The following is a 22,691-nucleotide window of genomic DNA, read 5'->3' on the forward strand; positions in this document are numbered from 1 at the left end:
GCAGTCTAATCATTCGAAGAGTTTCGGCCCGAAACGTTGCCTATTTCCTTCACTCCATGATAGATGCTGCCTCACCCGCTGAGTTTCTCCAGCATTTTTGTCTACAGTCCAATCACTTTATGTTTTACCTCTTGCCTTTTCCTCATCCAACTCCATCAACATCCTCAAAGCTTCTAAATTTACATAGAATATACACAACAAAACAGTTGTGTATATTCTATTGTCTACTGGTCTAATGTCATCACAACATCCTCAAAGTCCTAGAGAGGATCGTGCACAGGCAATTGATGGCCTTTTTGGAGGAACATGACGTTTTGGAGGTTTTCCAGTCCGGTTTTAAGTCCCGGCACAGCACAGAATCGGCCCTTTTGAGGGTTTTTAATGATATTTTTTTGGCTACTGATCAAGGTGACTGTGTTGTCCTCGTGCTTTTAGATTTGTCAGCTGCCTTTGACACAGTGGATCATGAAATTTTGATCTCCCGTTTGGAGCAGTGGGTGGGTATCAGGGGCATAGCACTGGAGTGGTTCAGGTCGTACTTGGCTGATCGAACTTTTTGTGTCAGCCTTGGGGACTCTGTATCCTCCTCTGCTCCTCTGTCGTGTGGGGTCCCACAGGGCTCAGTTCTTGGCCCTCTCCTCTTTTCACTCTATTTGCTCCCACTCGGTTCCATCCTTAGGAAGCACGTGATTTCATTCCACTTTTATGCTGATGACAGTCAGCTTTATGTGCCTCTGGGAAAGGGGGGTGTACACTCTGTCGGCCTCTTGCTTGAGTGTCTCAGTGACATAAAGGCCTGGATGTCACTGAACTTTTTAAAATTTAATGATGACAAGACAGAGGTAATGATCTTTGGTGGCACCTCTGGGGCCCCCCCTGTTGATCTAGGCTCTTTGTCTGCATATCTCAAACCTAACATCACGAACCTGGGGATTAAAGTGGACCCTGAGCTTAGATTTGACTGTCAGGTAAGGGCTGTTGTTAAATCTGGTTTTTTCCATCTGAGGCAGCTGGCAAAAATAAAGCCGATTTTGTCAAGGAAGCACTTTGAGACGGTAATCCATGCCTTTGTTACCACCCGGCTGGATTACTGCAATGCACTGTATCTGGGGGTTAGTCGGTCCTCCATCGCCCGTCTCCAGATGGTACAGAATGCAGCTGTTCGTCTCTTGACAGGCACACGAAAGCATGATCATGTTTCTCTCCTTTTGGCCTCTCTCCACTGGCTGCCTATTCAGTATAGGATTCGTTTTAAAATTATTTTATTTACTTTTAAATCCCTAAGTGGTCTTGCCCCGTCCTACCTATCTGAGCTTCTTCACCCTTATTCGCCCTCCCGCTCTCTCAGGTCAGATGATCAGCTGCTCCTGATTGAGCCAAAGACTAAGCGGAAGCTCAGAGGGGACCGTGCCTTTGCTGTGTCGGCTCCGAGATTGTGGAATGAATTGCCTCTGCACGTTAAACAGGCCCCTTCTCTAGCTGTTTTTAAATCACTCCTGAAGACATATCTATTCTCCATGGCCTTTGTAGACCAGTGAGGTGTCGAATTGTTTATTAACTTTATTTGCTTGGTTTTGCTGCGTTGTTTGTACTTGTGTTTTATGTTTTTTAATTTATTGTTTGGATTTTTGTATGTAATTTATGCGCCTCGTGTTAGTTGTATGTTCTGTTGTTCTGCCTGTTTTATGATGTCTTGCTTGTTTTCTTTTTTCTGTACAGCACTTTGGTCAGCTTTGGTTGTTTTTAAGGTGCTTAACAAATAAAGTTATTATTATTATTATTAAAGCTTCTAAAGTCATATAGAACAAACAAATCCGCTCATTTATATGCATTATCTATTGCCTTTCCTGATCTAACTCCATCAGCAGCCTCACATACCCGTTTTCTTCCAGCGTGACCCGCTGAGTTTTACTCCAGCATTTGTGTCCAACCTTTGTATGAAACAGCATCCGCAGTCCATTTTTATTACATTCATCGTTCGTCTCCCTCGTCTTTGAACTTTTGGGGACGAGTCGCGGCAGAAAACATCCGAGCTAGAAGTGAACAGATGAAAAATCAATCGGAAACTTCAGTTGGTTGCGACGCCAAGTAAGAGAAGTAAATCCGTTCGGGGGCTCTCTCGGTTGACGGTGGGCCAGTCTCTGGGCGGACGGGCTGAACGGCCTTCCCGCGCGGTTGCGATTGGCCGTGTATTTCGCAGGCGAGCGCAATGGGCGGGCGGGCGGTTGGTGCGAGGCAAAGATACGAGGGACGTTGCCTGCCGCGTGGGCGGGCGGTTGGTGCGAAGGAGCGACGCTGCTGCTGCTGCGCGCGCGTGTGTTGGAGGCCGAGTGGCGGGAAGCGGACGCCTGATGCTCGGGGCGCGGCAGTGACACACGGCGATGTTTCATTCAGCCCTTCGAGGGACAGGGTATTTAAAACTTTTTTCGGTAGTTAGTCTACATCTTGAGTTTTGATCCCCTCCCTGCCTATGAAAGTTCGTTTAGGTCGTAACAGGAGGTCGTTAAGAAATGGTAAGCTCGGTGTACCGTCGTGCATGTTTAACAATAGCCCCAAACCGTGGATTGAGGCCATATGTTTTTCTCAGCTAGGGTTAGTTGATCCGCCCAGGGCCTATGTGGGACCCATATATAGTATATATTATGGACAGGACGACGCCAGGGGAGCAGTCCCTCTGTACGGGGTCGCAACGAGCTCTTTGTGTTTGGCGGACCGCCTGGGCTCGGCAACCGCGCCATTTTGGTTACACCCGCCTCGCAATTTTACCGGATGGTTAATAAGAACAGCGGTTACAATGGTCAGGTTGGCGGACTATTAGCCAAAGTTCTGTTCCTTTCATCTAGATGTAACTGAATCCCGACCTAGTAGCTGTGAAATTCAAAATTTGGTGGCTGATAGTGATTATAAACGCATTTTTTTTTTTTGTATGGCTTAAATTAATCTCCGGAACCACGAATATGTATGGTCTCTAACTGACTCCCAGTTCAAGGGCAATTCGGGATAAACAGTAAGCACAAATACTAACAGTTCTGTCCACATCCCATGTATAAGTAGAGTAGGGAAAACGAGATTAGAGGTCATAGGTTTAAAGTGAGGGGCGGGGGAATTTTATAGGAATCTGGAGGGTTACTCCATTTCACACAAAGGGATGTAGATTTATGGAAAGAGCTGCCAAAGGAGGTAGATGAGACAGGTACTATCGCACCATTTAAGAAATACTAGACCAAGTGCAGACCCGTTGGGTTTGTTCCCCAACGTGCGGTTGTGTGGGGGTGGAGGCGGCATGCAGCGTCTCACACACACTAACTATCTCCCCCATCCTCTCCCCCCCCCCCCCACCCCCCGCACTCACGCTAATTACCCCCCTTGATATTATATTACTATAGAAGGGAGGAGAGAGAGGTGGGGAGGTGGGACGAGTGTAGACGGAACATGTTGGCCGGTGTGGGCAAGTTGGGCCGAATGGCCTGTTTCCATACTTACTCATAATATATAGCCAACACAAGTCTCATTTGGGCTGATACCCCTCAGCAACACATCCATTTGGAGACAATGGTGGAGCACTATCGATATATTTCCAATGAATGGTGCTTTTGCCACTTTTCTCAATGTTTCAATTCAATCTCTTTCTGTGATGTTATTTTTCTCTCAATGTTTATTGTGTGTTAATATCTAAAACTGTTCCAGAGTAGTGTTTAGGGCATATTTGGCTTCATCGCAATAGACTGATGATGATGCAATCTGGAACAAAAAAAACACACTGCTGGAGGAACTCCGAGTAGCGCAGCATCTGTCGAGATGATGGGATATCTCTCCAGAGATGCTGCCTCCCCCGCTGAGTTCCCCCGGTATTTTTTGTCAACCTTTGATCTTTCCAGCTTCTGCAGTTCTTTCTTAAACATGGGATAGTTGATGTTCAGATTTAGTCTCTGCATCAACACATGGCTTTATCTGATTATCTCTCTGATATCTAATATTCCGTAAGCAGAAATCTCCAATTAAATGCTGAGTATACTGATGGACATGGTGTCATTACCTGAGCCATAGCTCTGAGTACTATTTCTCGCTTGGCCAGCTCTGACATTGAGGTAAACTATTTCCAAGCTTAATATTCTGCTTGACCCCAAAAGAAGTTCTGCCTACAAGTATTCAAGAAGGAACTGCAGATGCTGGAAAATCGAAGGTACACAAAAAAGCTGGAGAAACTCAGTGGGTGCAGCAGCATCTATGGAGCAAAGGAAATAGGACCTATTTCCTTTGCTCCATAGATGCTGCTGCACCCGCTGAGTTTCTCCAGCTTTTTTGTGTACCTTCTGCCTACAAGTAGTTGTCATCACCAAAAACATCTCTTTAAAATTGCCTGACACTGACCTTGTTTAATCTCATTTACTACTTAAAACTCCCTCAGTATTGCTTTCGTAAACCCAAGATTTGCCCATTCAAGTACCTTCAAGTTCTCTGCATTAACTTCAAGTTTGGTTTGCTGCCACCCCTATATTTGTGGCTTCGGTTTGAAAGTCCTCAAGATTCAAATGTCTTTATGGCTTGGCTACTTTGTATCCAGGGCTGGATTTAGATGAAGAGAGGCCCTAAGCTATTTCACTTGTGAGCCCCCCCCCCCCCTTCCCAATCTCCCACCCCCACGACTAGAGGACCATGACTACCCGACAGCGACAGTGTGACACTTTTAGATCCTACTGTATGTTGTCATTAAACAGCTGCTTTTAAAACACATATTGGATTCACCGCGGAGCAGGCGATGCCTTACCTGGATCACCGTTTGAAGCTCTGGAGTGTTGGGCCTGCTGCTTCCAACATCATGGAGCTGTGGTTTGCGGAGCTCCCAGCCTCGGGCCGCGCTGATTTCAACATCGCGGAGCCCTGGGATCCTTTTTCCGAGGGTGGCCAGCGTGAATCTCCGCCCAGCTCAGCCTGTGGACTTCGGGAGCCGCGGTCTCCGGTAGGAAGTGGCCGATACGGAAGACCAAGCCGCTGAGAATGTTCTCCCGTTCCAACGTCGGATGGTGACCCCAAATTTCATTATACCAATTGGTGCATGTGACAATAAGTGTCTTGAATTGAATGTAGAATATTAAGAAATAAAGAAACTACAAATACACTAAGAGCAAAAATGTTTTTTTCTCGCCTTCTTCATAGCAAAATCATCCAGAAGTTCACCAAGATCTGTTTGTCTAAGTTTGTCACTCTCAATGCACAGAATGCTCATTGCAGACAACCTCTCTTGGGACATTGTGGACCTTAATTCATTTTAAATTCTTTTGAGTCTTGAAAAAGACCTCTCTCCCGATCAGTTGGTGACCATTAAGCTAAGAAACAGCTGCAAGATTGCTTCCACATTAGGGAAGGTCATCTGAATTGTTTCCTTGTATATTATCTGATAACGGTCTGTATGAGACAGAGAGTGCTCTTCTGTATGCCTATGGCTTTGTCTCACGTACGAGTGAAAGTGCAAAAATTCATCAATAAGTTTCAGGTCAACATCTTCTCAGTATGCTTCCATCAACAGCTCAACACCATGCTGAATTTCTTGCTTAGATGCAGCCAAATTAGCAAGAAAGGAAAACTTGTGCAACTTCACTATACACCAGGCATGTGCCATGAGTAATTACTCAAGGTAGGCAGGCGGCTTTTAAAAAAAATCTTAAACCGCGCATGCGCAGATTGTTCTCTCCTTAAAAATAAAAAATAAAAATAAGTAACAATGCAATTTGCCCAAGGCTTCTAAATCTCCTTCATTTTTTAATTACTGAATGGGTGGGGGAAGGAGGATGAAGGCAGGTGGAGAGATGGTGGGGGGAAAACGGGAGCACACCGGCACAAGTTGAATCAGTTGTCATGTTATTGAATGACAATACTAATTCAAGGGACCAATTGGAGGGAGAGTTCCTTTCACGGCGTCTGGAGAGTCTGCCAGGGGTTCAAGATGCGGGGAGGGCAGGATGTTGAGAAGGAGGGGGTTGGAGATCATATCAGACTCACTCACCGTTGCCGCAGCGCTCCGGGCACGGACAGCAGAACTGGCCGCCGCTTCCGGGGAAGGAAGCAGGTCGGGTAACAGCGAGCGGTCGCTGGGACCTGACAGCCACTTCTGTGTCTTCTGTCGGCCCGCTCACCTCTGGCAGTGTTCTCTGTCTGAACACCTCTCGCCTGCCGCTCGCCGGCTTCACTCATGCCAGTTGCTGCCCGCAAATCCTTAAATTCCCACAGCCGAGTAACCAATTGTCCCTCGAGCGTGCTGTTGGAATTTAAGGATTTGCGGGAAGCTGGCTGGCGAGCGTCAGGAGAGAGGTGTTCAGACAGAGAACACTGCCAGAGGTGAGCGGAGACAAGCAGAAGGGGCTGAAGTTGCAGCCGGTTCTGCTGTCTGGTCCCGGCGGCCGCTCGCAGTCACCCGAGCTGCTTCCTTCCCCAGAAGTGGTGGCCAGCTCTGCTGTCCGTGCCCGGAGCGCTGCGGCAGCCACCCGAGCTAATTCACTCCACGGCCACAATGCAGTGGCTCCGTGCCCAGAGCGTCGCAAGTGGGTTACTGGCCCCGATCCCCTCCTTCACAACATTCGTGCCCTCCCCGCAAATTTACCCCGGGCCAGACTCCCCAAACACTGTGAAAGGAGCTCTTTCCCCCCCACCCTGGGAAATACAGTATTTAAAAACATAAAGTACCAAGAAATGTACTTACCACAGTATAGGTACACGAGCTCCTTCTCTCTTCTTCTCTCTTTGCTTCCTAACATACCCGTCAGATAATGGCAATCCATATTTGAAAAACCCGCCGAGAAGATTGCGCTGCGCATGCGCAGTAGGCTGCTGCGCATGCGCAGGACACCAAAGGCAGAATTTCTGCTGCCTTCAGCTCCGCTGTAAATTGACGGCTTCAGGCAGCGCTGATGGCAAGTGGGCTGCACAGACCTTCACATGTTACAAGTGCTGCGGTTGAAAGGCACAGAGAATTATGCCTACCTAAGAGATCGATCTCTTAGATAGACATAATTCTCCCATGCCTTTACTATTTATATTTAATGATTACCATGTCATAATTTTAGTCGGGGTAGGCAGTGCCTACCCTGACAGCACGTGCCTGCTATACACAGTACCTCTTTTTAAATTGGTTTCAAGTGCATCTAGTATAGGAATAAAGGATTTTATCCTAAACTTATCTCTTAAAGAGAGTTTATCTAAAGCATCAGGACCATGTGCACCTCCATCATTTCCTTGCCATTTCCTTACTCTTTGTCTCCCTGTGACAGTTCTGTAGTTAACAACTGGCAAGGCGGCCTTTGCTTGTTGCTCAAGCTCATCAAAATCTTCTCTAATTTTGCTTACAAAATTCTGAAGTGAACTATACAATCTTGCACAAGTTCTCAATAACAGTTTGGATTTCTGAATGGCTTTATTGACCTTGTGGAAATGACCTAGCAGATGGGTCCAAAAATGCAACATAAACACAAATTCCAGTTCTTCCATTTTCTGAAAAAGATTGTTAGGTTGAAGCCTGGTATCACCCTTCACATTAGCATCAGAGTACAAATGAGTGAGGGCATCAGTGATTGCGCTGTAACTTTCCAAAATAGCTTTTGCATGTGCCTCCCACCTAGTGTCTGACAAATATTTAGGCACTTTTGATTGAAGTTGCAAAAATGATTTTAGAACTGCCCATCTCTTTGTGGAGGATGAAAAGAATGTGTACATTTCATTGATAATTCCAACATAGTACACTGCATCAAGGCAGCAATCAACAGCTGAACGGCCTACCAAATTTAATGAGTGAGCAGCGCATGGAATAAATCTTGCAAATTTGTTTTTTTCGAGGATTTTTTGCTGCATACCCTTGTACCTACCAGCCATGTTGGCAGCATTGTCATAAGGCTGCCCTCGGAAGAAGAGCTCCAAATCGCGGTGGGCGTGGAACTCATTGAGGTGGGGACGGAGGTGAGGGCTCTGCTATGGACAGACCGTTTGGTATCTGAGAGGGGGAGGCCAGGGGGGATCAAGGGTGAATACACGGCAATGATGGGGGTTGGGGCCAGAGGAAGGCAGGTGAGTGGACTGAGGCCGAGGCAATGTCTGGTGGGTGGTCAGGGGGTATGAGGACTGTAGTGTGGGTGGGGAAGAGCTGGGGTCACATGATTTGAGGGGAATGGGGAAGACCCAGTGGAACAGCCACTGAGGTTACCGGGGGGGGGGGGGGGGGGGGGACTAGCCCCAGGAACCAGCGCAGTCAAACTCAGGGGAGTTGGAGTCTGCAGCATGGAAACTTCAGGTCCGGTGCTGAGTCCAGGCTGCAGGTAAGGCGCCGGCTGCTGGAGGGCGGTGGAGTGGCGAGGGTAAGCGGGCAAAGCGTGGGAGGTCCCAGTGGGTGGGAAACCAGCCCCATCAGAGACTGTGAGCAGGGTTAACTATAGAAAGGACCATTCCGCCTATCGTAGCAGGTGGCTGCTCATTCCTACCCACCCTTTAACCAATATCTCTTCTCCCCTGAAGCAGGCAGGTCGGGCACAGTCTGAGCCGTTTCTGACATTGTTAAACTTGCAGCCGCGCACCAACTTGAACACTCCTGACTGTTGAAAGGACAAGGCTCAGCAAATACGAATATGTCAAAAGTTTTATACACTTTGGTGGAGCGGGCCGAGGCCCCCCTAGATCTCGAGGTCCTAAGCTTAAGCTTGTCTAGCTTATATGTAAATCCGGCCCTGTTTGTATCACCTGCCATCTCTAATCAATCGCTGTTTTATAAGCTTTTTAAGATTTTCGAAAGGTGGATCTGAATTTTCCAAAGTATTTTGCGAAATCTTAAAAAGTTTTGTGCGCCATATTTAAGGGTGTAAAAGGGCAGAGATTTTGTTGACTGAAAAATGTGATTATTCTTCTATCCTTAATCATGATGTCCACCAGGGGTCAGTGCTTCATAGTTTTTAATCGTGTAAATTGAGGCCTGAGGTGCACAATGAATGAAACTATGAAAGAGTGCTCAGTAAAAAGTGAAAAACTTGAAAAGAGTAGTTGGATGGGAATCGAGATGGCAGCTGTTTCTCCACATGTATAAACTGTAAAGGATAGAAAACTAGATGACAGTTAAAGGGTGTAGATAAACAGGATAGAAATTCAATTAGCAGGGCAATAGTTTAAATACAGGCCACTATGAGCATGCATGTACCATAGTATGTGATAGTCAATATCTTAGCCAGCAACTATATGTAGCTAGTGACACTTGTGCTTAATAAATGAAGTTGGACAGTCAAAAGACTAAGCTTCTAGGATTAACCAACCCGATCTCCCAGTGGCTCAGCGCTTCAACTCCCCCACCCATTCCATATCCATCCTCTTTGTCCTGAGCCTCCTCCATGGCCAGAGTGAGTCCCACCGCAAATTGGGGGAGCTGCACCTCGACTTTGCTTTGGTAGTTTACACCATAGCGGTATGAACATTGACTTCACCAATTTCAGGTAGTCCTTGCTTTCTCCCTCCTGCACCCTCCCCTTCCCAGCTCTCCCACAGCCCACTGTCTCCGCATGTTCCTTTCTTCTTCCCGTCCCCCCCCCCACCTCCACTGCTGAAGTCTGAAGAAGGCTCTCGACCCGAAACGTCACCTATTTCTTCACTCCATAGATGCTGCCTCACCCGCTGAGTTTCACCAGCATTTTTGTCTACCTAAGCTTCTAGGATTATTTCACTTGTTATAAATTCAAGTGTTATAAATTGCGAACAGCTATTTAACTGACTATATTAACCATTTAAAAAAAAAAAAATCTCAAAACTGCAAATTGAGTAATTTTCTATGGTTTCGTAAGCCTTTATTTTTTGTGGAAATGTCACTGGAAAACTCCGAATCATTCCTAAATTGAAGCACCAGTTTCTTTGCGTTAAATGCAGTTGTCTTACCTGTCATAGCACAAAAATCTACGGTTCAGATCAACATTAGTATAGTTTTTCAAAAGTAAGAGCTTGGTGTAATTTACTTCATGTGGAGTTTTCATGTATTTGTAAACATTTTGTTTTAATTTTCAGGGATTTATTTTCTGAAATACAAGAATTACCTTCCAACATGCCAGAAAAGGAAAATAGCTATTCCAAATTTGGTTCTGCAAAGTCTGTACAACTAAAGTCAAAAAATAAAATTATAAAAAGTGGCAACATTGAGATGGAGAGCATTATGGATAATGCCTCTGAAGTCGTCAGAAGCGAACGTTTGCGTCCTAATTTTACAGTTAATAAACCTGTGTTAGAAGGTGGATTTGCTACCTTACCAAAAAGGAGGAACCTTATTTTATGTGAGCTAGCGAAGGAATACTTTGCCGATTCAGCTCACCAGTCAAATGTTAACAGATTTTCTGCAAATAGAATCAAGGAAATGAATGGTGGATTATTTCAACAAATTAGTGCAGATATTCAGCAAAATGTTCACAGTGAAGGTAATTACTTATGTATTGTGTTTTAAGAACTTTAATTTTAATTTTGATATAATAATGTGCAGTTTTATATCGAACCTAGGAGATAGCAAAACTTTTGATATGCAGTGGAGAGCGAAAGGTATTCTTTTAAAGACAAATGTAATCTAGTAGGCATTTGAGTTACGTAAATGAGAAAATAAATCATTTGAAAATGTCAAATTCAGTTTGGATGCAATTGGAACATTTTAGATTATTTTCCGGTTTTGCATTACAGTTACAATGCTTCTTGCCATATGTTTTTTCAAATAATTCTGTAAACAATGGCACATAATTGAAGGATTTGGGGATTTTTTAAGTGTAACGTTGCTGTACAATTGCACATTGTTATAATTTGTTTTTTTTTACAGTATTTCGTCAAAGCTTTTTGATGGTGTTTCTCAATCCACCAACCTCCCCATGCAAAAAGACAGTACAGCTCAGGAAAAGACCCTTTGGCCTACAAAGTCTGTGTCAAACATGATTTCAATACCAACTCTTATCTTCCTGCACATAATCCATATCCATCAATTCTCTACGTATCCATCTTCCTATCCAAAAGCCTCTTAAAAAGCCTTATGTTGTGGAAGGCCTTGATTCATGCTCCTGCCACTTTAGGATTGGGTTGGCATATGTGAGTTTCTGTTAGCACTAACATCTTGCCTATTATAATTATTCTATCATAGTTATTCTGGCTGACAGAATAGAATCTGAAGTTTCGAACTTTGTAGTTCAGTTTTAAGTGTAGGTTATTATTTACAATCTTGTGTTGCTAAACAATTGTTTTGTCAGACAATTGGTTCATACACCCTCGACCCCCCCCGGCAATACCTTTAAATTGACTTTTGTTTTGTAGAACACAGTGATCAGCATCAAGCCATTGTCCCCATTATTTCTCCATCGACATCAATTGAGGACCTTCATGTAAGCATGTTTTAAAACTGACATTTATAATGTAATTATTTGTCAAATGTTTACTTGAGTTTGAAATATACTAAACTAAAAGATGTAAACATGCCCTTTGGCCCACGGAGCTCATACCCAATAATCACCCATACACTAGTTCCATCCTACACACTAGGGGCAAATTACAGAAGCCAATTAACCTGCAAATCTTTGAGATGTGGGACAAAACCAGAACCAGATAAAATCCACACGGTCACTCGGTGAACGTACAAACTGCTTAGAGACAGCACCCATAATCAGGATCGAACCCGAGTCTCTGGTCCTGTAAGGCAGCAGCACTACTGTTAATATAGATGACAAACAACTGCCATTCTTTTTGTGAAAATATTAGTAATTTCACGTTGAATCCATCCAGAAAATACCTAAAAGACATTTTATTGCATTCAGTTTGTGTCATGATTTTTTGGCTTCCTTCATTGTTTCATTTAAGAATTTATTTTAAAATAATCTTAGCCTATCCAGTCTCTCCGTATAATTGAAATCCTCTATTCCCGGTAACATCCTCGTGAATTTTTTCTGCACCCTTTTCCAACTTATAGCATCTTTCTTGCAGCCAGAAACCCAGAACTTCACACAATACACCAAATGTGCCAAACAGCACCTTCATCACCCTGTCTACTTGCATCACCGCTTTCGGGGAACTATGTACCTGTGCTCAGTCTCTCTGTTCTTCTGCACCCTCCATAGTCTCAACATTTACTGTAATAGACAGGCCAAGAGATATGTCCTAGTTTTAGCAAAATGCAGCAGCTCCCACTTGTTCAAGTAAAATTTAATCTGTCATTCCTTGGCCCACTTTAGTATTTTTAGATCCTGTTGTGATCTCACATAACTACAATTTTTGTGTTGTTCATAAGCTTGCTAATTATATTCACAATATTGTCAACCAAATTGTTAATATAGATGACAAACAACAGTGCGCCAGATACCAGTCCCTGCAGCACACCAGGCTTTCAATATGTAAAACAGCCCTCTACTTCCTCTACTTCGAAGATCATGCCATCAAATGGGATTGTTGTACATATGATTTATTAATACAATTTATGTTGTTAATCTCAGTATAAATCATTTAAAATTTTATAACCAAGGCAGGAAGGATAAAATTATTTTTATTATTCAGTGACTTTGTCCAGCTCCATATTTGTCAAAAACATTTTCCTTGCAGAGCTCTAGTCCTGAAAAACTGTCTGCCCCATCTTCACATCCTTCTCCCACTATGTTTTGTGGTTATTGTGGACATCAAGGTGAGTTTTGTTTATTATAATAAGTTTAACAAAAACTTCCTCATTCAGTCTTGACAATTACCAAAAATATTGTTATTGTTTAAGAGGATTTTTAAAAAATCACAAGGGGCATGATGTTAAAAATTTAATATGAGATTTATTGTTAACAACCCTTAAGTGATCACCACTAGGTTGTGCCTTGAGTGATGAAAATGTGTCATTGGACACAATACCACTGGATTAGGGAGCAGAAATCCTAATGGCAATACTATAATCTACATTGTAATTGTTGGTTTGTTTGAAATAGTGGGGGTGAGCTGTGATGGTTTGTGGGGGGTGAATGGGGGGAATAGGAAATTATGGGCGTGAATTTTAGAATGCATTTAGAATCAGGAAGAATGCATTTGGAAAACAAATCTGTGGCTTCCCCTCTCAATTTCAAAAAAGCAAAAATAAATTTGTGTTTTGCTATAAATCAGTATAGATTTACAATCAGTACATTGACTGTCACGAATCCTATAACTTTAATTTTCCACAGGAATTGAAGGAACAAATAGGTTGTGTGACAGTCTAAATACCAATCTAAATACTAGTCCATCCATGAATGCAAAATGGGCAGTTACTGGTAGTGGTGTTCGGAAGTGATAATCTAAATTTTGTATAAGATCTTTTGTCTACTGGGAGTGACTGATGGTCTTTATTCCATCAGAGGTTATCGTATTGGAGCACATTGTTAGAATTACACTGAAATGAAAGTAGATTCTGATGAATATTTGAGTGGCATTTGCTGGCATTTGCTCATCCCATTGAAATATAATTAATTCACTGAGCAGATGCCAGTGTGAAGATCTGCATTTACATAGTCCTCTTCAGTCATGAGGTCGAGCTGCACTAGTCTGTTTCGATATTAACTCTGAACCTAGTGTCTTTGGGTATTTAGTTATTTTTGTAAAATGTTGCCATTAAATGTTTAATTATGTGAAATCAACATTTTTTCCTAGCTTTGAACTGTTTTTCTCTCTTAATTCTGTTTTAGGTGCAAATCGGTGTACACAGTGCAAGCAAACAAGTTCATTTAAGTGCCAGGGGATTGACTGGCCGGTCCACAAATCTCTTTGTAACTCTGCCAAATCATAGTAAGTAAGAAAGGAGCAATTGCAATAATGGAAATTTGCCTGTTATCTACGTTAACGCTTATTTGAACATAGTTTGGTGGTTAGGCATGTTTATCTAGGATTGCAGGTTAATGAATGATATGTACAAGTCTGTTTAGCTCTTAATAAAATAGTCTGATAAAGGAGTGGATGTTAAAATATCATTGCCACTTGGTAGCAATATGTTGAAATCATCTTCAGTGGATGTGGTTTGCTGCTACTTGAAGAACCTCTGGGATGAGTGTTTTTCAGATCTTAACTGATCTATGATGCTTGTAATAATTTGTTTTAAATTGATCGCAGGTGGATTTTTTTTTTAGATGAAGGTCAGGCTTTTTTGTTTATCTCATTTCCTACAAAGTTTACATGCTAAATTTAAAACGAATGTTTCAATTAATTTAAGATAGAAATCTGAAAATATGCATTTCTTATTCTGGATTAGCCTTGATATGAAAAGGCTTTCTTCATACAGTTATGTTTTATTGTTTTTATCTTAAAAAATGTTTGTCCGCAAATTATCAGTTTTTAGGGATTGTAGGTATTGCAGCTTGATGGAACATTTTCAGGGCTTCTGGTGTCATATAGAAAATGAAAGTGTATTAAACTCTATGCAGATGTTTATTTTTGTAATTGCTTTTTTTTCATGTTGACATTTTTGTTATGTTAAAATCCTAAAATACACAAGCATGGTCCCCTCGACTAACATGATATTAGTTCCATTCATTCATTATGGCACGGATATTAGATTTCTTCCTTCATTTAACCAAAATATATTTTGACTAAATGTGTTGTGGCAAAGTTAGTTGATGAACTTCCTTTACAAAGAAGAAAATGTAAATGAGTTTTTTAGTTATAATTGTTATGACACGGTAGATATAACAAATATAAACTTTTTTGTATATTGTTTCTTGAACTTACCTATATATTCTTTAATTTAACAGTAAACCTGACGAGCATCTGAGGTTACCCAAAGAAAAGATGCCTATGGAACATGTACATATAATTTTGCTTAATATTTATAATGATTAAAGAAGAATATTGATTAAGCCAATTAATATTTAAGCCCTCTCATATGGCCGAGGGGAAAATGGTTTATTGATTATTTACTTATTGTTCTATTTGACCTCAATGAACTTTCATCAGAATGTCCTATCATCTTCAAATTCCACAACATCACCCAACTTGGCCCCTACATCAATCCACCAGAAGTTGTTAATGCTATTTTTCATCTTCAAACATAATTAATTAATTCACTTCTGTTAATTTTCTCACCTTCATCTTGCAAGTTATCCAGAATTTTGTTACTTGCATTTTAATGTGCTATGTCTCAAAACACCCTTGCACTAATTCGCCAGCAGTCACTTCTTGTTCAGATATTATTGCAATTTTATGTTTTTGCCATGGTGGCTTCAAATTACGTCACATTCCTCATATTTTTGTAATCATCGCTAGTTCTACATGCCATCAGATCTCATTAGATAGGTGACATTTCAGCTCGGGACTCTTCTTGAGACCTTCTTGAGTCTGAAGAAGGGTCCCGACCCAAGAAGTCCTCCATTTATGTTGTCCAGAGTTGCTGTCAGACTTGCTGAGTTACTCAAGCATTTTGTCCTGATTTGTAACCAAGCGTCTGCTGTTCCATGTGTCACCACAATTTTGTGTTACTTCCACTCTAGTATCTTAGCGATTCCTTTTGCACTGCCATTACTAACAACCCCCCCCCCATATTGCTGATCTGTGGAACCATCAATAGCTACTTGTTCTTCAATCTTGCTTGTTTTCCATTTAGTTTGTCCTGGTTTGTCCTGCATCCAAGCTTTTGGTAACTTCCTTTAGTGTAAGTTTGCACACTGCCTTGAAGGAATGAGAATTAATACATTTCAGTCAGTCACACCAAACAGCTGGGAAAGTCTATATTACATTTGACTATTTTGGCATTATCCTTAAGTTGAGACTGCGGTATATTATATCAAAATGTTATTAGGTGGAGTTGTAAAGTAGTAAAAGTATGCAATGTGGGTTATCAATTAATTAATCTATAAACTTTTAGCAGGTAAAAGTCTCTCTGTGTGTGAATACCAAGGAAATGGCAAAAAAAATTAAATTAAATGACTTGAAATACAAGAAACTGCCAAAAGAATCAAATTTGCAGGTAAATGTTATTCCTATTTTCCAATTGTTGGTATGGTTTGACTATGTTTTCTCCTATCATCTATTGAATTTATGCACTGTAAAATGAAAGATGATCTTCATTAGAACTGTAAAATGAAAGATGATCTTCATTAGAACATTTTTGCCCATGATTTGCAGAAATTATTTCCAATTCTATATTTAATTTTTTAAATTTTTACTGTAAATGTGTTTAGTGTCTGAAAGGTTTCAGAAAATCTATTATGTCATCAGTAAGACTTAGTGCAAGAACTTTCATGTTGTAGAATATAGATATGTAATTGGTATTAAGGCACATTCTGGAGAGGAAAATGTAGCATTGTTACAAAACCTACCATCAGTGGCGCTGCAGATCTGCCTGTGCGTGAGATTCTGAAGGCTTTGGGGGGGGGGGGGGGGGAGGGAGGGGACGATATTAAAATGCAGGTTTGTATTGGTTGTCTGAGGAATTTGTTCGGACTGCTAGCTGATGAAGAAAATTCGTTATGCGATCCTGCTTCCGTTTATAAAATTTTTTAAAAAGTTAATGGTCGCTGGATTGAAGTTAAACGCGACTAAAAACACCTTCAACATCACAGATCGCAAGTGCAGGACAAAACAAAAGGTATGTCGTTTAACATATTTTCTTGCTTTTTGGTGTGGCTTCATTTTAATCTGCTGATGCGAAAAATGTTAATTAGGCCCCGATATGAATCGGCCGTGTCTTGCCTGTCTATAGGCTTAGAAACATAGAAAATAGGTGCAGGAGGAGGCCATTCGGCCCTTCGAGCCAGCACCGCCATTCATTGGCTGATCGTCCCCTATCAATAACCCGTGCCTGCCTTCTCCCCATATCCCTTGAGTCCACTAGCCCCTAGAGCTCAATTTAACTCTCTCTTAAATCCATCCAATGATTTGGCCTCCACTGCCCTGTGTGGCAGGGAATTCCATAAATTCCAAATTCACAACCCTCTGGGTAAAAAAGTTTTTTCTCACAGTCTTAAATGACCTCCCCTTTATTCTAAGACTGTGGCCCCTGATTCTGGACTCACCCAACATTGGGAACATTTTTCCTGCATCTAGCTTGTCCAGTCCTTTTATAATTTTATATGTTTCTATAAGATATCCTCTCATCCTTCTAAACTCCAGTGAATACAAGCCTAATCTTTTCAATCTTTCCTCATATGACAGTCCTGCCATCCCAGGGATCAATCTCGTGAACCTACGCTGCACTGCCTCAATCACAAGGATGTCCTTCCTCAAATTAGGAGACCAAAACTGTACACAATACTCCAGATGTGGTCTCACCAGAGCCCTATACAACTGCAGAATCATGGCTTAAATCATGGCAGTGGCCACATTCCAATCGATCACATTCCAGAAACATCCACTCCCAAGATAATCAAATTCATTGTTTTTTTTGCACAATCATGTCATAAGAAGATAAATCATCTATATTTTGTGTTATTGTCTATCCATGATCAATATTTTCATATTAAATAACCACAGTACAGTTCTAGTCAGATGTTTTGTGCAAAAAATAATGATTTTGATTATCTTGAGAGTGGTCTGGATTAATTCCTGGTCTCTAATTGATGATCTTACTGTTAAAATGATTTTACTGATGTTACAACAGGAGTGTCTAATCTCAGCAATTGTGCTAATATCTGATAAAGTTAGTGTGAAATGAGAGGGCTAAGACATGTATTAAAGTCCATTGAGAATTTCTTAGTTTTACTGTGCATGCAGATGTTGCTAAAAACTTTAATGCGTGACATTATTACAAAGCAATATTTTGTTTATTTTCAGCTGCACACATTTGAATGCGATTAACATTTCATTCCAGCTAATTTGCCTTGCTTTGCTCTGATTTTCCTTAGGAATTTGGTGCAACCAGAGCAATCAAACACTAGGCATTGCATTTGACATCCTTCATATTTTAGTGCCTCAGTCTAAAGAAGGGTTGTGACCTGAAAGGTCGCATATCCATGTCCTCCAGGGATGCTGCCTGATGTTGCTTAGTTGTTCCCAGACTTTTTTTCCGCTGCATATTAAATGTAACAAGAAATCTCAAGTATCCTATTAAAGTATATTTTGAGATATTGATTTATTTTTTAATTTTCAATTCTTCTAGATTGTTGTCACAGAATTCAAAGACCCAAGTGAGTTTTATGTGCAAATTCTCACTCCAGAAAATTTTGAGGCATTAAGAACAATTGAATTATCACTGAAGGAAGCCTTTGCCAATATGAATAAACTGGATGATTATATGCCTGATGAAGGTGAAATATGTGCGGCAAATTTTTCACGGGACCAGGTAAAAAGAACGACAAATTTACAGATATCAAATGGAGCCAAAATCTATACATAACTAAAACTCGCATCTTGTTATCTTCCGGTTTGCATTGTTATTACATTTGCGCAAAAACGGTACGCAATAGCACCATGATTTGTCACCACCTTACACACCGTTGTCCTGTGCAGCAAATGCACCAAGTTTTGCTCGTATCGGTGGTATATTTTAAGTTATTAAGGTTTAAAAATGTTAAAAGCTGCGCTTTTGACGCAGATTGGTCTCCTCCCCCATCAGTCAAAATAATATGCTTCCCATTTTTTAAAATTTGATTTAATTACCTGCTGATAAATTGAGTAATACATTTTAAAAGGTGATGCCATTTGCTTTGCGATGAGCAGTTTTACATCTGAAATGTGGTGCTTGGAACTGCCTTACAAAGTGACCCTGTAGCATTTTACCTGCCTGCATTGAATAATGCAATGTCAGACTGTTTGTGTTTCTCTGGCCTTTGGTAAATGGGTTGTGTCTTAGATTAGATATTGTAGGAGCTCAGAATTGTCTGGGGTCTGTAACTGAAATGCTAATTAAAAATTATTTAAGTTTGTAACATAGGCAATCAAGATTTTTTGTACATTTTTTCTTTCAACTGTTTTTTGACTACAGAAATGGTATAGAGCATTAGTTCAAGATGTGAATGTTGCACAAAAGAAGGCAAATGTTTTATACATTGATTATGGAAATGGAGAAACTGTTCCACTAAACAAGATTCAGCTGCTGGACATTGAGATGGCTCTTTCACCACCTTGTGTAAGTTGTTGATTTTGTATCTCGCCACTCATTGGGTAAAGAAGTTTCTCCTGTGCAACTCATTAGATTTTAAACATCTCAATTGACAACCTTTAGAGTGGTTCTTCCATGCTGGTAGAATTGCACCGTTTGTACCAAAGGCTGCATATTAGGTCAATTCTCAGCCTTTTCTTTTGAAGAGGAAATATCAAGCCTACTGTTTTTACTGATGGGTAAACCTTTTATTTCTGGTATTATCTTTCTGCAGTGTCTGTCTAAAGTCCTCTGTCCTTTTATAACACAGCAACCAAAATCATAACTGGTAACTCAAGTGTCTCCTAACTATATGTTAAGCATAACAGAAAATCACACCAGCTATTTTCTATACTATTTTTGAGAAAAAGTGCTGTACTGGTTTTATGTTTGTACTCCAAGATTCTTATATTTTTCTTCTACTTAATGTTTCAAGTGTATGACCATTATAATTTCCTTACAAAAAATAGGTTGCTACATTATGTCAATTAATAGCTCATAGCAAGTTTAGTCATATTTTGTGACTTATTGGGGTCTTCCTCACAGTGACAATAGCCCCCACCTCCAATTTTGTGTAATGTGAAAATTTATTATTTTCCGATCCAAAATTTAAATTATGAATCTTGAGTAATCTACAAAGGACTATCTGAAGGTAGACACAAAATGCTGGAGTAACTCAGTGGGTCAGGCAGTATCTCTGGAAATGCTTCCCTCTCTCCAGAGATGCTGCCTGACCCATTGAGTTACTACAGCTTTTTGTGTCTACCTTCGATTTAAACTAGCATCTGCATTTCTTTCCTATCTGAAGTTGGACCACAAAGCAGGTAACATTGCAATTATGTGAGGACTACAAAGTTACTGACAATGCAAGCTAGTGCCCATGTCACAAGATTTTGTCGTGGAATATGCAGGCTGTGTTTATACATGAAAATGCTTGACCTCCTTTGATCCAATGAATGGTTAAATATGAACTAGGATGTCAGATACTTACAATTAATTTGCACAAGGAATTGCATATCTGCACCAAACTGTCAAACAGTGTGCATTTATTCATCTATGTCAAACAAGAGTGCGGAGTCTATTGTAAAAGGTGGTAAAACGCTCTTTTAAAAAAAGGACAACGGGATTGAAATTTCCAGAGAGGAAGTTAAAACCCTTCCCACCGATTCAGCTGATGTGCTGGAAACATTTCATTTTCTTGAAAATGTGACAACGGTATTTAGTGATGGAAAAGAGAGATAACTCGCAGTTTGATGAAGTTGCAATATTAAAATACACACAAGTTAAGGATACTGAGCAAATACTGAGAGATTTTGACTTGTGAACAACTGAAGATGCTGTAGGAATAGGAGGGTCTAAGAGTGTAGACGATGGAACGGAATGGGACAAGGAAGAGAGGTGTCCCACACCAGAGAGCTGGGACTTGGACAGCGACAAATAACAAAACTCGGGGTGCAGTACAAAAATGATGTGAAGAGGCAGAACAAATTAAAGTTACAAGACATTTTGGCCACTTTATGAAATAGAGATGAACTTCCTCCATCTCATTTTTCAGTAAAGTTTGCCCCCAGACCAACTGGGCTCAGCAGGGGTGACACAGTGGTTCAGCTGGTAGACCAGCTGCCCCACAGTGCCAGAGACCAGTGTTTAATCCTGAACTCGGGTGCTGTCTGTGTGGAACTACCACTTTCTTCCTGTGATCATGAGGTGCTCCGCTTTTCCCCAACATCCCAAAAATTTGCAGATTTTTAGGTTAATGTGGGGAAGGGAACATATTGCCCCAAATGGGAGTGTATGCGGAAATGGTATAGCGTAGAACTCACGTGAACAGGTGATGGATGGTCGGCATCGACACAGTTGGCTGGAGGGCCTATTTCCATGCTGCATCATCAGACGACTGACTAACATTAAACTGACTGGCTGGAAGAAGTTGAGGTGTTGATCTTCTCCCCTAGGATCAGGTAAATCCTTTATTGCGGGTTTGAAGGAAGCACTGTAGAATGCATTGGGTCATTTGGAGTTGGCTACCCTTCAAATTGTTAATCAAGCAGACCCTCCATGAAATCGCAAACTGACCTCCTCTACCAGAAAAGTATATGCTGTTTAATGTGTTCTAGCTTTCATTTTTTGAATTATTATTTTATCAGATGTTTCTGACTGAGGCATTTTACTTCAGGAACACATTGGTATTGTTTTATTATTGTCATATGTACAGAGACATAATCCAAGCAGATTTTACCATGAATGAGTACCATAGGTCCTAATAGAGAAGCAGCCCTTCCACTTTCTTTTAACCCGCAACAAATTAGATAGGAATGTCGGAATCCATCGTTGCATACGAGGTCTATTCAAGAGTACGATAACAGCAGGGAAGAAACAGTTTAGTTTAGAGATACAGCACGGAAACAGGCCCTTCGGCCCAGCAGATCCGCGCCGACCAGCGATCCCCGCACATTAAAACCCATTGGGACAATTTTTACTTTTACCAAACCAATTAACCTACAAACCTGTACGTCTTTGGGAGGAAAGCGAAGATCTCAGAGAAAACCCACGCAGTTCATGGGGATAACGTACAAACTCCGTACAGACAGCACCCGTAATTGGGATTGAACCCAGGTCTCCGACGCTGTATTTGCTATGGCAGCAATTCTACCGCTGCGCCACTGTGGCTGCCCAAATGTTCTTGAATCTTGCTGTACACACTGGAATCTTGTTGTTCAACCTTTTGTAGCTTTCCGACAGGAAAGGGAAGGAAAGTGAATGATGAGCTGTAAATGCCCCTTGATAATGTTGGATGCTTTCTCGACATAACGTGGTGTGATAGAGTTGATGCCGGGGAGGCTGGTTCACGTAATTAGGCTGTGTTTAAGACTGCAATTTCTTGCCGTCTTGGGCAGAGCAATTGTCGTACCAAGGTGTAATCCCACTTAGATGCTTTCAATGTACGTCTGTAGAAATTGGTTAAGAGTCATGGAGGACATGTCTGAAGAAAGAGAGGGTGTGCCTTCTTGGTGATGTTGTCACCAAGTCATATTGTTTATGATGATTTGGCTTTCTTGAATGCAATCTTTGGACATGGATTCAGTGGTGGAGGCTCACAATTAAATGATTGTAAAAGAGGATTGACCATATCATTGGTTTGGTCTTTGGGAGAGTCATGGCATAGATTTTTCTTTTGAAAACATGTTGCCAGTGGATTTGTGAAAATGTAAAACTCTTTGAAACATATTTCCCATCCTAGGCAATGAAGTGCTGTGTCGCAAATGTTTCAAAACGCACTGGATGGGGTGAGGTGTGCATTTCCTCAATCAAGCTTCAGCTATTACAGAAGCCTTGCTCCATGACCATCGTCGAGAAACTGAGTAATGTTTCATGTACTGCTGTGGAACTTGTAATGCCTTCTGGTAATGTTATTTCCTTCCTTCCTTTCTTTATCTCTTAATGATGATTTGATCCAATGTTTTGTTTTTAAAGAGTATATTTGTGCTTGCATCCATTTATACTAGGTTTACATTATATTATAGGAAAATTGTTACAGCAGTACATCTTAGAAAAAGAGTATGCTTTGACTCAGAATGATGAAACTAACACTGCAAGAACTCCTGGTAAGGACCCGACTAAAGAAATTTTAAAGCTTGCAATT

The 22,691-nt window shown here is 41.2% G+C and overlaps 1 protein-coding gene across 3 annotated transcripts in view; it reads left to right on the plus strand.

Moving 5' to 3' along the window:
• The first annotated feature begins 2,234 nt into the window (after nucleotides 1–2,234).
• tdrd1 (tudor domain containing 1) overlaps nucleotides 2,235–22,691 on the plus strand; it is a 37,453-nt gene continuing 16,996 nt past the window's right edge. For 2 of the 3 annotated variants that reach the window (XR_008724672.1, XM_055646900.1), the window contains exons 1-11: nucleotides 2,235–2,410; nucleotides 10,024–10,427; nucleotides 11,299–11,366; nucleotides 12,574–12,652; nucleotides 13,668–13,767; nucleotides 14,727–14,778; nucleotides 15,836–15,937; nucleotides 18,068–18,250; nucleotides 18,893–19,036; nucleotides 22,290–22,452; nucleotides 22,573–22,653. Coding sequence is in view for 2 of the 3 variants with exons in the window: in XM_055646900.1 (XP_055502875.1) it covers nucleotides 2,382–2,410; nucleotides 10,024–10,427; nucleotides 11,299–11,366; nucleotides 12,574–12,652; nucleotides 13,668–13,767; nucleotides 14,727–14,778; nucleotides 15,836–15,937; nucleotides 18,068–18,250; nucleotides 18,893–19,036; nucleotides 22,290–22,452; nucleotides 22,573–22,653 (1,405 nt within the window). In the remaining variant the exon portion in view is untranslated. Of the gene's footprint in view, nucleotides 2,514–10,023; nucleotides 10,428–11,298; nucleotides 11,367–12,573; nucleotides 12,653–13,667; nucleotides 13,768–14,726; nucleotides 14,779–15,835; nucleotides 15,938–18,067; nucleotides 18,251–18,892; nucleotides 19,037–22,289; nucleotides 22,453–22,572; nucleotides 22,654–22,691 lie in introns of all 3 variants that reach the window. The other variant, XM_055646901.1, reaches the window with a different exon arrangement.

The sequence above is a fragment of the Leucoraja erinacea genome, chromosome 15 (genome assembly GCF_028641065.1).
Source record: "Leucoraja erinacea ecotype New England chromosome 15, Leri_hhj_1, whole genome shotgun sequence".
Taxonomy (NCBI): Eukaryota; Metazoa; Chordata; class Chondrichthyes; order Rajiformes; family Rajidae; genus Leucoraja; species Leucoraja erinaceus.